At 50.5% G+C, this 12,843-nt stretch overlaps 1 protein-coding gene across 3 annotated transcripts in view; it reads right to left on the bottom strand.

Moving 5' to 3' along the window:
* The window catches only part of ERN2 (endoplasmic reticulum to nucleus signaling 2), an 18,356-nt gene extending 10,439 nt beyond the window's left edge, over nt 1–7,917 (bottom strand). For 2 of the 3 annotated variants that reach the window (XM_019430338.2, XM_019430335.2), the window contains exons 1-7: nt 7,714–7,916; nt 5,935–6,040; nt 5,531–5,564; nt 5,225–5,297; nt 1,162–1,234; nt 913–1,020; nt 525–626 (exon numbers count right to left, since the gene is read on the bottom strand). In XM_019430338.2, the coding sequence (XP_019285883.1) occupies nt 525–626; nt 913–1,020; nt 1,162–1,234; nt 5,225–5,297; nt 5,531–5,564; nt 5,935–6,040; nt 7,714–7,809 (592 nt within the window). In that variant the 5' untranslated portion in view covers nt 7,810–7,916. Of the gene's footprint in view, nt 1–524; nt 627–912; nt 1,021–1,161; nt 1,235–5,224; nt 5,298–5,530; nt 5,565–5,934; nt 6,041–7,713 lie in introns of all 3 variants that reach the window. The other variant, XR_002075297.2, reaches the window with a different exon arrangement.
* Nucleotides 7,918–12,843: the final 4,926 nt, after the last annotated feature.

Genomic DNA, 12,843 nt, shown 5'->3' on the forward strand with positions numbered 1-12,843 from the left:
GGGTTAGTTAGGGGCCCTGGAGTGTCCGTTGTGATGTTTATGTGTATTTGCTTGGGTTCTCATGCAAAACGATGAAGTCAGCGTACAAGGAGTAGCTTAGGGGCACCTGTAAGGTCACTCAGGCAACTGGGTAGGACAGTCATAATATCAAGGGAGTGGTCAGAATTACCTGAGAGGGGTTAATCTTGGGGGAGATCACTTAGAGTCATCTCTCGGGGTCTTTCAACATCGGGGGTCAGTTAGGACATGTGGGGACTCCTCAGAGTGTTTGAGGGTTGCTTGGGTCACTCAGGACAAGGGGAGTCACCCAGAGTTACCTGGCTCAGCTCATTGGGAATATGGAGGAACTAGGATGTTAAGGATCGCTCAGTGGGGGTCAGGCTGGGCGTTAAGGGGTTCACTTAGGGTCACCCATCAAGGGTGTGTCATTCAGAATGTGGTGGGGCTTGGTCGTGGATGCCACTCAGAGTCCCCTGAGTTGGGGACTTGCTCCAAGGTTGGAGCCAGAGAAAGGGGACACTCACATTTCCCAGGCAAGCCATCCATGGGGGGTGCCGAGTAGCGGCGGTAGGTGGTGTTCCAGCGCAGGGCCGGGGACTTGGGGTCATGCATGGTGACCGTGTACTCTGCGAGTGCCCAGAAGCAGGGTTACCAGGGGTACCCACGTGAGAGTCCTCCCCCGCCCCCAGCCCCAGGGAGTACCATCTGGCACCCGTCCTGGAGGCCAGAGTCTGTGAGCATCACAGGATATTTGGGTTACTGCTCCTTGTTTAGCACTCAGTGAAATGGTTGTTGACTAAAGATTGACTGACTGGCCTGGATTCAACTTGGACAGCCAACAGCCAGGCCTGGGCAGCACAAAGGAGGGGGCCGGACGCCCACAGCTTGGGGAGCAGCTGGGGCCTGACTCACGTGTTCGGCCGATGTAGAGGCGGGGGGTAGAGGGACCCTCTGTGGTCAGCGTCATCTGCGTCTCTCCCGACTCAGGGTCCACCACAAACCAGGCATCCTGCTTCCGGCCTGTGGAGGTGGAAGGCGTGCCAGCCCTCAGGATGGCCTGGGACAGGCTGTGCAGCCCGGCTGTCCTGTGCCCAGCTGGCCCACCGTGACTAGGTCCCCGTCCCTGCCGGACCTGGACCCGCAGGCTGGAGAGATGCTTACCCGTGTAGAAGACGCCATCAGAGCTGCGACACGGGGAGGCATGAACCAGCTCGGGGATGGTAAACGGCAGCCTCTGAGAGGGAAAGTTTCCGGGAAGGAGAAAGAGCAGAAGAACACATACGACCTACTCACTAGGTACAATTATTCGAATCTTCCTTTCCCAGAGAGGGTAAGTAACTCGGCTATTGTCACACCGCTGGTAAACGGCAGAGCCAGGCCTTAGACCCAGGTGATCAGTTTCAGGAGCCAGCACACTTAACCACTTTGCTACACAGCCTCTTGAACTGGGGAAATCTCCCGCTCCTTCCCGAGATGCCACCTCATGGGTCCGGCCTGACATCCTCCTCTAAACAGCTGCAGGGACCTCAGGGCTTCAAGGGCCAGGACGGCCTCAGAGAAGCTGAGGATCGGTTCCAGACTAAAGGACACCCAAGAGACATGATGAGCAAACACAGCAGGTGATCCTGGGTCAGATTCTGGATGAGGAAAACAATAAAGGACACCAATGGGACACTTAAACTACCGTGGACTGTGGATTGGATAATACTATCGCATCCACGTTAAATTTCCTGCTTTTGCACTCTCAACAATAGCCAAATTATGGAAAGAGCCTAAATGTCCATCAACTGATGACTGGATAAAGAAATTGTGGCTTATATACACAATGGAATACTACATGGCAATGAGAAAGAATGAAATCTGGCCTTTTGTAGCAACGTGGATGGAACTGGAGAGTGTGATGCTAAGTGAAATAAGCCATACAGAGAAAGACAGATACCGTATGGTTTCACTCTTATGTGGATCCTGAGAAACTTAACAGAAACTCATGGGGGAGGGGAAGGGAAAAAAAAAAGAAAAAAGGAGGTTAGAGTGGGAGAGAGCCAAAGCATAGGAGACTCTTGAAAACTGAGAACAAACTGAGGGTTGATGGGGGGTGGGAGGGAGGGGAGGGTGGGGGATGGGTATTGAGGAGGGCACCTTTTGGGATGAGCACTGGGTGTTGCATGGAAACCAATTTGACAATAAATTTCATATATTAAAAAAATAAAATAAATAAATAAATAAATAAATAAAATAAATTTCCTGCTTTTGATCATTTATACTCATCCTTAGGAATACATAGTCCCCCCTGAGGGGTGAAGAGTCAGGTCTGCAACTCATTCACAAACAGTTCAGAAACAGAAATTGCATAGGGGCACCTAGCTGGCTCAGGTGGTGGAGCACGGGACTCTTGATCTTAGGGTTGTAAGTTCGAGCCCCACCTTGGGTGTAGAGATTACTTTAATTTTTTTTTAATCTAAAAAAAAGAAAGTGTGTATATACCTTGTCTATCTATCACCTATCCATTAAGGAAGAATGATAAAGCAAATGTAATAAGATGTTAAAAATTGATGAATCTGTGTAAAGGGAATAAAGAATTTCTTTGTACTATTCTTGCATTTTTCTTTCTTTCTGATGTTATTTATTTTTGAGAGACAGAAGCACAAGTGGGGGAGGGGCAGAGAGAGAGAGGTAGACACAGAACCCAAAACAGGCTTCAGGCTCTGAGCTGTCAGCACAGAGCCCGAGACGGGGCTCAAACTCACAAACCATGAGATCACGACCTGAGCTAAAGGTGGACACTTAACCGACTGAGCCACCCAGGTGCCCCATTTCTTTCCTTTTTTAAAGTTTTTTTTTGAGAGAGAGAGAGAGAGAGCGCAGGGGAGGGGGAGAGAGAGAGAAAGAGAGAGAATCTCAAGCAAGCGCCACACTGTCAGCGCAGAGCCCAATGAAGGGCTCAAACTCACGTGAGATCATGAGCTGAGCAGAGATCAGGAGTCAGACGCTCAAACCAATTGAACCACCCAGGCGCCCTGCATTTTTCTCTCTTATGTTGGAAATTGTATCAAAATGAAAAAAATCCCCAAACTCCACATACAGAACTGTCGCCACTCGAAGCAGACTCTAGGACTGAGCGCAAGAGAAGCCGGGCTTCCCAGGGGCGTAGTCAGCACCGACCAGAAAAGGAGTCATTACAACCTGTAATTGGTAGGCACAGCTCGTGCTGTGATAAGAAAGCACAAGTGGAACCACCTAATGTGGGGGACTGAAGAAAGTTCGCTGGAAAGAGTTCATTCATTCATTCAACGATTTAATGAGCACCTATTATTAGCCAGGTGCCAGGACCAGTAGTAACGGAGACTGACAAAGTTCCTTCCTGCGTAGAGTTACATTTCTGGCGTGTGGAAGGGAGAGATAATAAACAACAAAATACATAACGTACCACCGAGTAATGATAAATGCCACAAAAAAAAAGAAAAAAAACAACTTACTGAACTGGGATAGAGTGGTTTGAGATGCTATTTTAAAGATTTTTAAAATGTTTATTATTTTAGAGAGAGAGCAGGGGAAGTGCAGAGAGAGAACCCCGAGTGGGCAACGCGCTGACAGCAGAGAGCCTGATGCGGGGCTCGAACTCATCAACTACGAGATCATGACCTGAGCGGAAGTCGGTCACTCGACCACGCAGGCACCCCTCGAGATGCTATTTCAGAGCAGCGGGCCAGGGTAGTAAGAACCCAAGCCGAGCGAGGAGGTGAGCCATAAGGTCACGTGCAGGAAGAGCTCTGAGTGGAGGGATGGCCCCGGTGTAGAGGCCCTGGGCAGGGAGAGCTACTGACCGGCATATTTGAGGAACAGCAAGAAGGCCAGCGAACCTGGGAGGGCGGGGGTAGAGAAAGGAAGAGTGGCCGGAAGTGAGGGCGGCTGGCTGTAAGGACACAGGCTGGGAAAGAGCTTGGACTTTAAATTGGAGTTGGAAGACTGGCTGGGGGATGGGGAACACTTCTCACAAATATTCTGGTTCTTCTGGGATTGTCCTTCCTTTCCTGCTTAAAGTACACGCGGCCATGACTTGCTTTAGCCAATGGGAACGGAGCAGAAGAGACACGTGTCACTCCTGCATGGACACCGTAAGAGCCAATGTCCCCGCTCCCCCTGGGCTTAGGGCTGATAACGGCCCCCCACTTTTATGGGCCACGGGATACTGCACGGGGCCCCGTGGCTTCCCACACTCTGTCCGCACCTTTGTAAGTCAATCCTTTAATAGCACGTCCTAGAGCTAACCTGTTGGAATGTGCTGTTTGCTGCTGGGACCTCGCCTGACTTCCGTGCTAACATCGCTTGTCAACTCAGCTTCCTACACGTACTTGAGACCTTTCTGGCAGCCTTCCTATGGCACAAAGTTCCGACACAGCACATTCCGCCCCGTTCCTTGTGACAAATCCAGAGTCGCGTTCAACAACCCCCATAGGCGTCCTGATGTAGAAGGCAGCCGAAACGGCCGCAAGTTCCTCTTCTCCCCTCTGTGCACGCCCCTTTGCGACTTTTCAGCAACTCCCCCAAACAACTGGAGTCTATTTCTTCACCGCTTGACTCTGCGCTCGGCCACTGGACTTGCGTTGGCTAATGAGACATCAGAGAATGTGATCCAAGCATAGTTGGGCAAGTGCTTGTGCACAGGCCTGGCCTTCTCTTTGGCTCCCTTGTCGCTAACACGTGGACAAGCCCAGGCTCACCTGACAAGGACGAGGGACACGTGGCCCAGCGGCCCCTCTCAAAAGCCAGCCAACCACCAACCGTCGGCACAACCATCCAGCGGACCAGGAGCCGGCCACAGAGGCTTGAGCAAGCTTAGTCAAGACCACCCGCTCAGTCCAGCCTGAAGTGCCACCAACCCCCCCCCCCCCGGATTGTGGGGTAAATAAGTGGCTGGCATTTTCAGCCATTGGGTTTTGGGGTAACTATTCACTTGGCAAAACTAAATGACGCGTCATTTTCCCCCCTTGAAGCCCCCACAGTCCTGGAGAAGCCCCTGGGACACCCTCAGAGGCCCGCCAGCCTGCTCTGTAGACGGCTCGAACCACCACACCACCCCCTTTCAGCAGGTCCCTCAGGACAGCCTTCCCATAATGCACCCAGAACCTCTGCAGGGCACACAGATGCTGACCATTCGGCGCCCCCTGCTCTGGCTAACGGAAGCCCAGGCCCTCTCCCATCCCAAGCACTGTAGGAAACACACCATCAATCCCTGCTGTTTCTGGGTCCCCAAGACGTATAGGCTGCCATCGGCTGGGTCTGAGAGAAAGGCTGTCCTGTGGGGCAGAGAGGAACAGGGGGAGGGTTAGGCTCATGCCCCCTGGTTTCCTGAAGGCCCCCTTTGCCGCCATCTTCCCCAGCTAGTAGGAGGCGCCACACAGCTCCAGATCCAAACCTCTTCCCTTCCTTCCAACATGCCCCTACCCCCGGCCCGCCGAACCCCCTCCAGACAACTGTGGCCTCCCCATCTCCCGATGCCCCCTCCTTCAAAGACCGCAGGTTCACTTACTCGGTGACATACGTTGGCCCTTGGAGGATGGGATCTGTGGGCACAGGGACATGAAGTATGAGTAACCCCTCCATACCGCCCGCTGACAAGCACAGCTCAAATTCACGGGGTGCTTACTGTGGGCCAGGCACTGAGCCACTCACTTGACATGCATGTAATTTAATCCTCCCAAGAACTCTGTGAAGTAGGGTCATCACCCTTGGCCCCATTTTACAGGTAAGGACATTGAGGCTCGGAGGGGCGAAGTGACTTTCCCAAGGCCACGCAGCTGGGAAGTAGTGCAGCTGCCTGCAGAGACTGGCTTGTTGGAGCCTAGACCCCAGGCACTTACCTTCCATGCACGGTGACCCCCCCAGCCCCCAACTCAGGGTCCAAGGAAGGAAGAGTGACTGCCCCTTGCTCACCATCCTTCAGCGTCCACTTCAAGTCCCCCGTCTGCTTGCTCAGTGCGTGGAGACTTCCATCCAGGGTGGACACTAGCAGGAGGCTCTCCGGCCTGAGGCTCTGGACCTGAAGTGGGAAACAAAGTCACCTTCTCTGAGGAGCCTGGGGGCACCCCTTGTCCTCACTGCATGCAAGGCTGGCTGTGACTCCCCTTCTCGCGGGGGGCAGGGGGCAGACAAAGAAGGAAGCAGGACTGGGGAGGCTGCTGGCTGCCCCCATTGATCTCCTTGACCCTAGAGAGGGGTTACAGTGGGAACTGGGGGGGGGGGGTGGGGGAGGTGGCTCGCACAGTGTCTAAAATCTGTCCTCTTCCCCACCCCTCAATTCTTCCTGGTTTTCCAAAGAAGATGGAAGGGCTTTATGAAAGGACTTCACAGTCTCCCTGCGAGATGGGTGCTACTCTCCCAAGCGCCGGGGAGAATGAGGCTCATGCCGGTTAGGTAATTAGCCTAAAAGCACGCAGAACGGCTGCTGGCATCTCTCTGATACCTGCAACCTTTTCCTCCTTTGCCACACTGTGGCTTTTCTTGGGGTGACCCCCCCCCCAACCGGCCCAGCTGCTTCTGGTGCCAGGCTCCAGGGGTCCTCTGGACCAAGGCTCGGGGTGGCCAAGGGAGGGAGGGCCAGAGCTGCCCTTGCATCTGGCCTCCACTGGGCTAACTCACCTGCTCTAGCCCCTCCTTGAGCAAACAGGGTGAGGCTGAGCTCCTAGCAGGAACCCTAACATCCGGGTGGCCCCGCCGCACCCTTGCAAACGCCACATCCTGCTCCAGGACCCTCAGGTTTGGAGCTGAGCCAACGGTCTTGGTGGAGGGGTAGCAAACAGCCTCTTGGCCCCTGTCTTCTCCCAGCCTGCTTTGCGCTCTGAGAAGAAGCTGCAGGCTGATTGCCCACAGCTGAGTGGCTTGACCATCAATGTGTTTACAAATGTGTTTTTAATTAGCGACCAATTTTTAAAATTGGAGAGGTTTCACTTTTAAAAATCTGAATTTCTAATTTGTCTCCTTTCCAGTCTTTCTAAATTTTCTGGAGAGACCTGTTGCGGCCACACCCGGCTCACATTCCTACTTGGCAACCGAGGGTGGACCCAGAGCTGGAAGCAGGACAGTGGAATGGCGCGAACAGCCACCTGCATGATCCAGTTAGTGGTCCTGGGGGCTTCAGGCCCGACGAGTGGATTCTAGCCTGGGTGCCTTTGCCCGCTCCAGGCATTTCTGTAAAACCGGACTCTTACCTCCTAGCGGGGCTGGACCCGATGCCCACACCTCCTACTTATTTATCCCAGAGGTTCTGAGCCCAGGGTCCAGTCGTGGTTTGGGAGAAGGGCTGTGAGTCGCCTGAATTTGTAAAACTGGGTATGTGGGCGCATTTCTAGACAGAGGACCCTTAAGTTGATCCCACGTCCCAGCCCGCATCCCAGGACTTTTAGGAGGCCAAGCAACCCCCCGCCCCCGCATCCCCCTCCCCGCCCCCAGGCTATTCTCTCCACCTGCACCCCCATGCTGCAGGAAGGGCGGCTGTTCCCTCCACCAGCGCCTTTCCACGCTGGCACATCTCTCCAATCAGGTGTTCGCGGGGGCAAAGGCAACCCCCCACAGCTAGGAGGTTTCTCCTGGCAGGGTCCAACTTGGGGCCACCTGGACCCGGAGGAGGGCAAGGCGGCCCCTGTTGCTCCGCTGTGCGCCAACCCCTCCCCCCGCCCCTGACCTGGGAGACTCTGCGGCCGCCCCACTTCTCACCTGGAGCCCCGGCGTCCGGAGTAGCGCGGCGAGCTGGAGCAGGAGCCCGAGGTGGAGCGGGGGCCAACGGCCGCATCCCTGGGCCCCACTCGCCATAGCCGGTCCCTCAGTGCCTCCAGGGGACAGCACGGCCCCGCCTGGCCCGGAGGAGACTCCGCCCAGGGCTGGGCCACTTGGGTACACAGAGGCTGGGACGCAACCTCAGCCCGCGTCCCGCTCCTTCCCTCGCCCTTCCGATCACACTCACCCCCCAGTCACCCTGCTAGAGATGGCTCGGGGAGGTTACCTGCGGAGGCCATTCGTGGACTTTCCCACCGGCCAAGTGCTGTACCAAGCGCTCTACACCCTTCGTTATCAGCTCATTCAATCTTCACCGCACTCCCGATGGAAAAGCTGAGGCTCACGCTGGAATTCAGACTCAGGCGTCTCACTTCAAAGCTCGTGCCGTTACTATGCTAGGGGCCTCCACTGAGAGGTGATGAAATATAGGTGAACTGATGGACTCATTCTTTCAGTAAATATTCACTCATTATGCAGCCTGGTAAGCAGGACAGATAAGGTACCTGTCTTTGTAGAACTTCCACGCTTCTGCGCCTTGGATACTTGGATATCAGACAGTACGGCCTCAGGGCACCCCTTGCTGGGGTGGTTACAGTCCTTGTTGTTGGCAGACCTCCCGACTTGGTCAGCCAGGGCCTGCAGGGGTCCAATGAGTTGTCAGGTTTGGGCTCATGCATTTCTCCTTCTTCCTTGGGTAAAAATCACTGCTGATCTGACCATCAGACAGCCTGGCTCCGCCTCTTCCTCTCTGTCATCCCTGGCCTTCTTGGTCACAGCCCCCACAGCCACTGAGGAGTTCTTAGCTAGCTGGCCCATAGCCTTCCTCTCCACCCCAAGGATGCCGCCACCATTGGTGTCTCCAGTGTCACCTACTCCCGCACATGGCCCCGACCCACGCTGCAATCAGCTCACGATTACCTAGAACTACCAACTAAATCATGCCTGGCTGGAACCCCATCCTTCCGCTGCTCCAAGGATGGGCTGCTGAGGGCTCACAGGTGCCTGCGTCTCCGCAAAATTGCCCTTCGTTGACTGGAGCATCCCGTGCCCTCCTGCCCATGACTGACTGACAGAGGGCGGGGACTGGCCCTTTCGCCTCAAGGTGAAGCCACCTCTGGTACAATTTGTGCTGCGGAGTTTCTCATGCTTCACTCCCTCCCCAGTCTCTCAGAGAGTTCATCCCATCACTGAGCAAGAATCCCTGCCTCAGGCTCTGTTTTTAAGAACCTCCCTGATCTAAGGCACCCTCTAATCACGTTTTCATCAACTGCAGCCTTAAAAAACCCAACTGCCTCGTGGCGAAAGGCCTCTTTTTGCTTGGTTACCCCTTCAGGCTTAACTGTTCCAAGGCTCCCAGTTAGTTGGCAAGTGGTCCTAACTTCATAGCACGAGCGATTGCTTGTCGCTCTAGAAACCAACCCAAGCTACTGAGGGTGTGAATGAAGCCTCCTTCGTGCTTTATGTTTCATACGGCTGTACATTTCCTTGGAACGTACATTGTGTCTGTCAATTATGCTTGGATTCATAGTCATTTCTCATGCAAATCAACCCGATTTGCATAGGCAACCTACTAATGAACTCACATAAATCATTTTTTATGTGTGTGATAATATGAATAACACACATTGTAGAACCTTTATAAAATCCAGAGAAATAGAAATCAAACAAAATTCATTCACGGTTTCACCTCCTGGAAACACAGCATCTCTGTTAACATTCTGTTGTATTTTCTCTAGTATTGTTCTTTTTCCCTACGCCTGTATGTTTTAATGGGCTACGATGTGGAAATATTAACAATGTTTTGCCGTCCAGAACTTCATTTTCCCTGACAGCCCTTCTATTCAGGCGGAGTTGCTCTGAATTTATCGCCTCAGAGAAGGGAAGAAAGAGAGAAGAGGAAGCTTCTTTTAGCTTTTGAGTGCTTGAATACCTAGCATGAACCTAGCCCTGAGAGGATAAATAATGAGGGTGGAAAAGTGGAAAAGTGCCCCCCCCCCCCGCCCCGCCCCTGGGCTCAGAGAGGAAGCTTCTGCATCGCCCTCACCCAAGGACAGGACCCCGCGTAGCTTTGTGGGATCAAGAGCAGAGGGGGCGTCCGGCTTCAGAGTGGAGACTGGAGAAGCAGTGGGCCTGGAGATGCTCCATGCTGGGTCTGGGCCGCGGGGGGTTGGGATGGGTTAGGGAGGTGCCCACTGTCTAGTGTGATGTGGAGGTGGGGGAATATTTCCAGATGCCTGAGGGGGAGTGGGAGAGAGAGAAGTGAGGGAGAGAGAGAGCCGCCTCAGAATGAAAGAGGAACAACTGCAGCAGAGACTGGTTAAGGACGAGAGACAGGACCCAACGGCATCTCAAGAGATGCCAGCGAGGACCGATGATGTCAAGGACTCAGTGTCCTCTTGCCTCCTGGCATTATGCAAACTCCATGGAACTTAACCCCACCCTGGACGAAAGCTGGGAAAAACCAGACGGGGCTGAATTGCTTCCACCTGGCACAAAGGGAGCTTAAAATAAAACGGTAAATGGAGTTATACGAAGTAAAGTTAACGTCTCTTCTCCATATCTCAATTTGTGCTCTTAAATGCTCTGCTCTTGGACAAATAGACATAAACCAATAGCCTTTCTCCATTCTAGCAAAAGAGTGGAGAAAACAGAAATAGTGATGGGAAAAATATTCCCAGCATGATAGCAATAAAAAGAAAAATGCTTAGAAATGAATTTAACGAGAAAGGCACAGGACCTCTATGAAGAAACTGATAAAGTCTTATGAAGGATATAAAACGAAATGTGAACAAATTGAAAGCTGTGACCCTGGGTGGGAAGATTTCATGTAATTAAAACGTCAATTTTCTCCTAAGGAGTTATAAGTATAATGAAATTCTATTAACTCCGGACTTTAAAAAACTTGGCTAACATAAAGATCATATGCAAGAATAAATGCTTGAGAATAGTCGAGAAAAGTGTGAAAATGAAGAGTAATGGAAAGGGGACTTATGTTACCAGATATCAGAATATACTGTTAAACTACAATATCAATATAATTTTACCATGGGGATTGACAAGTAGATACATATATTGGTTGGATCAAATAGAGAATCCATAAATATATATCATTGTAAGTGAGAATTTAATAAATGACAAAGATGATATTTAATTCAATGGAAAATTTATTAAGTGCCTTGGTATAATTATCTATCCATCAGGAAGCAAGTAAATCTTTATGTCTCTCTCTCTCTCTCTCTCTTTCTCCCTCTCTCCCTCTCTCTGCCTCTTGTATTTGCCTTCTTAAAACTTGAAGTATGGCCGACACACAATGTTCCATTAGTGTTAGGCTTACCACACAGTGATTCAACAGCTCCCTACATTATGCTATGCTCACCACAAATGCAGCTCCCATCTGTTACCTTTCTCTCTTTTTTTACCCATAGATTTTATTTTTTACAGCAGTTTTAGATTTATAGCAAGACTGAGTGGAAAGTCCGGAGATTTCCTATATATTCCCTGCCCACACACATTCATAAGTTACTCCTGTTATCAATGTCCCCCCCTGCACCTTTGTTACAACTGATGAACCTACCTGGACGCATCGTTGGCACCCAAGGTCCGCAGTTTACGTTAGGGTCCACTCATGAGCGGTACATTCTATGAGTTTGGACAAATGTATACATCCACCATTAGAATATAATACAAGGCATTTTCACTGTCCTCAGAATCCTCTGTGCTCTGCGTCTTCATCCCTCCCTCCCCTTTAATCCCTGGTAACCACCGATGTTTTTACTGTGTCCATGTTTTTGCCTTTTCCAGAATGTTATGTACAGTAAAACCTTGGTTTGTGAGCATTGTTTGTTCTGGAAACATGCTTGTAATCCAAAGCACTTGTAGATCAAAGTGAATTTCCCCATAAGAAATAATGGAAACTCAGATTATTTGTTCCACAACCTAAAAATATTCATATAAAAATAATTACAATGCTGTAATATAATACAAAATAATACAGAAAATACAAAATATAAAGAAAAATAAATTAACCCACACATACCTTTGAACACCTTCATGGCTGGTGTGAGGGAGACAAGAGAGAGGAGGGTTACTGTGTAGGACGATTTTCATATCACTAAGAGAATCACTGCTATGTGTTGGCTCAATGGAATCTTTTTCATTTTGTGCAACTTTACAAAGGAACCTATCCAATGACCTGGAATGAAGCAAAGCATTCCTAAGCTTACTCTTGTATGAAAAAGCAAAGGACTGTCCATAGATGCTTTGAAGTGACCAAAAACACAGCAGTGTCCGTTGTGGGCACGTTCCAACGTTCCGAAACATCACTGATTTCTGCCTGAGACCGAGCATCCGAGCATGAGAGATGATCACCCACAATCCTGCAGTGAAAAAGAGAGAGAGAGAGAGAAGAACCATTGGCTCAGTTGTGATCATGTGATGTTCAGCGTCACATACTACTTGACTGCAAGACATCACTCGTTTATCAAGTTAAAATGTATTGGAAATGTTTGCTCATCCTGTGGAACACTCAGAGAACAAGTTACCCGCAATCCAAGGCTCTGCTGTAGTTGGGATCATTATAGAGTTTGTGGCCTTTTCAGATGGGTTTCTTTCAACTACTAATTTGCCTTTAGGGTTCTGCCATGTCTTTTCATGGCTTGACAGCTTCTTTCTTTTTAGCACTGAATAGTATTCTTTCGTCTGATGTAACACAGTTTATTTATCCATTTACCTACTGAAGGACATCTTGATTACTTCTGAATCTCGGCAGTTACGAATAAAGCTGATATAAACACACTTATGTGCAGGCTTTCGAGTGCATCTTGTCAATTTCTTATTAAAATACATCAAACTTACAGAAAAGCATACAAATCATAGGCTACACAGTGAACTCATCTATTTAACCTGTACACAGATCAAGAAACAGAACATGACCAGCAATGCCACAAGGTCGCTTGTGACACATTCTAAGAGTAACCTCTATCCTGACTTAACAACACCAGAAATTAGTTGTGCTGATTTTTGATATTTATAGAAATGGAATCATACTGTATGTTTTCTTCTACGTCTGGC

This window comes from Panthera pardus, unplaced genomic scaffold (genome assembly GCF_024362965.1).
Source record: "Panthera pardus isolate Hobbes unplaced genomic scaffold, ASM2436296v1 HiC_scaffold_5, whole genome shotgun sequence".
Lineage (NCBI taxonomy): Eukaryota > Metazoa > Chordata > Mammalia > Carnivora > Felidae > Panthera > Panthera pardus.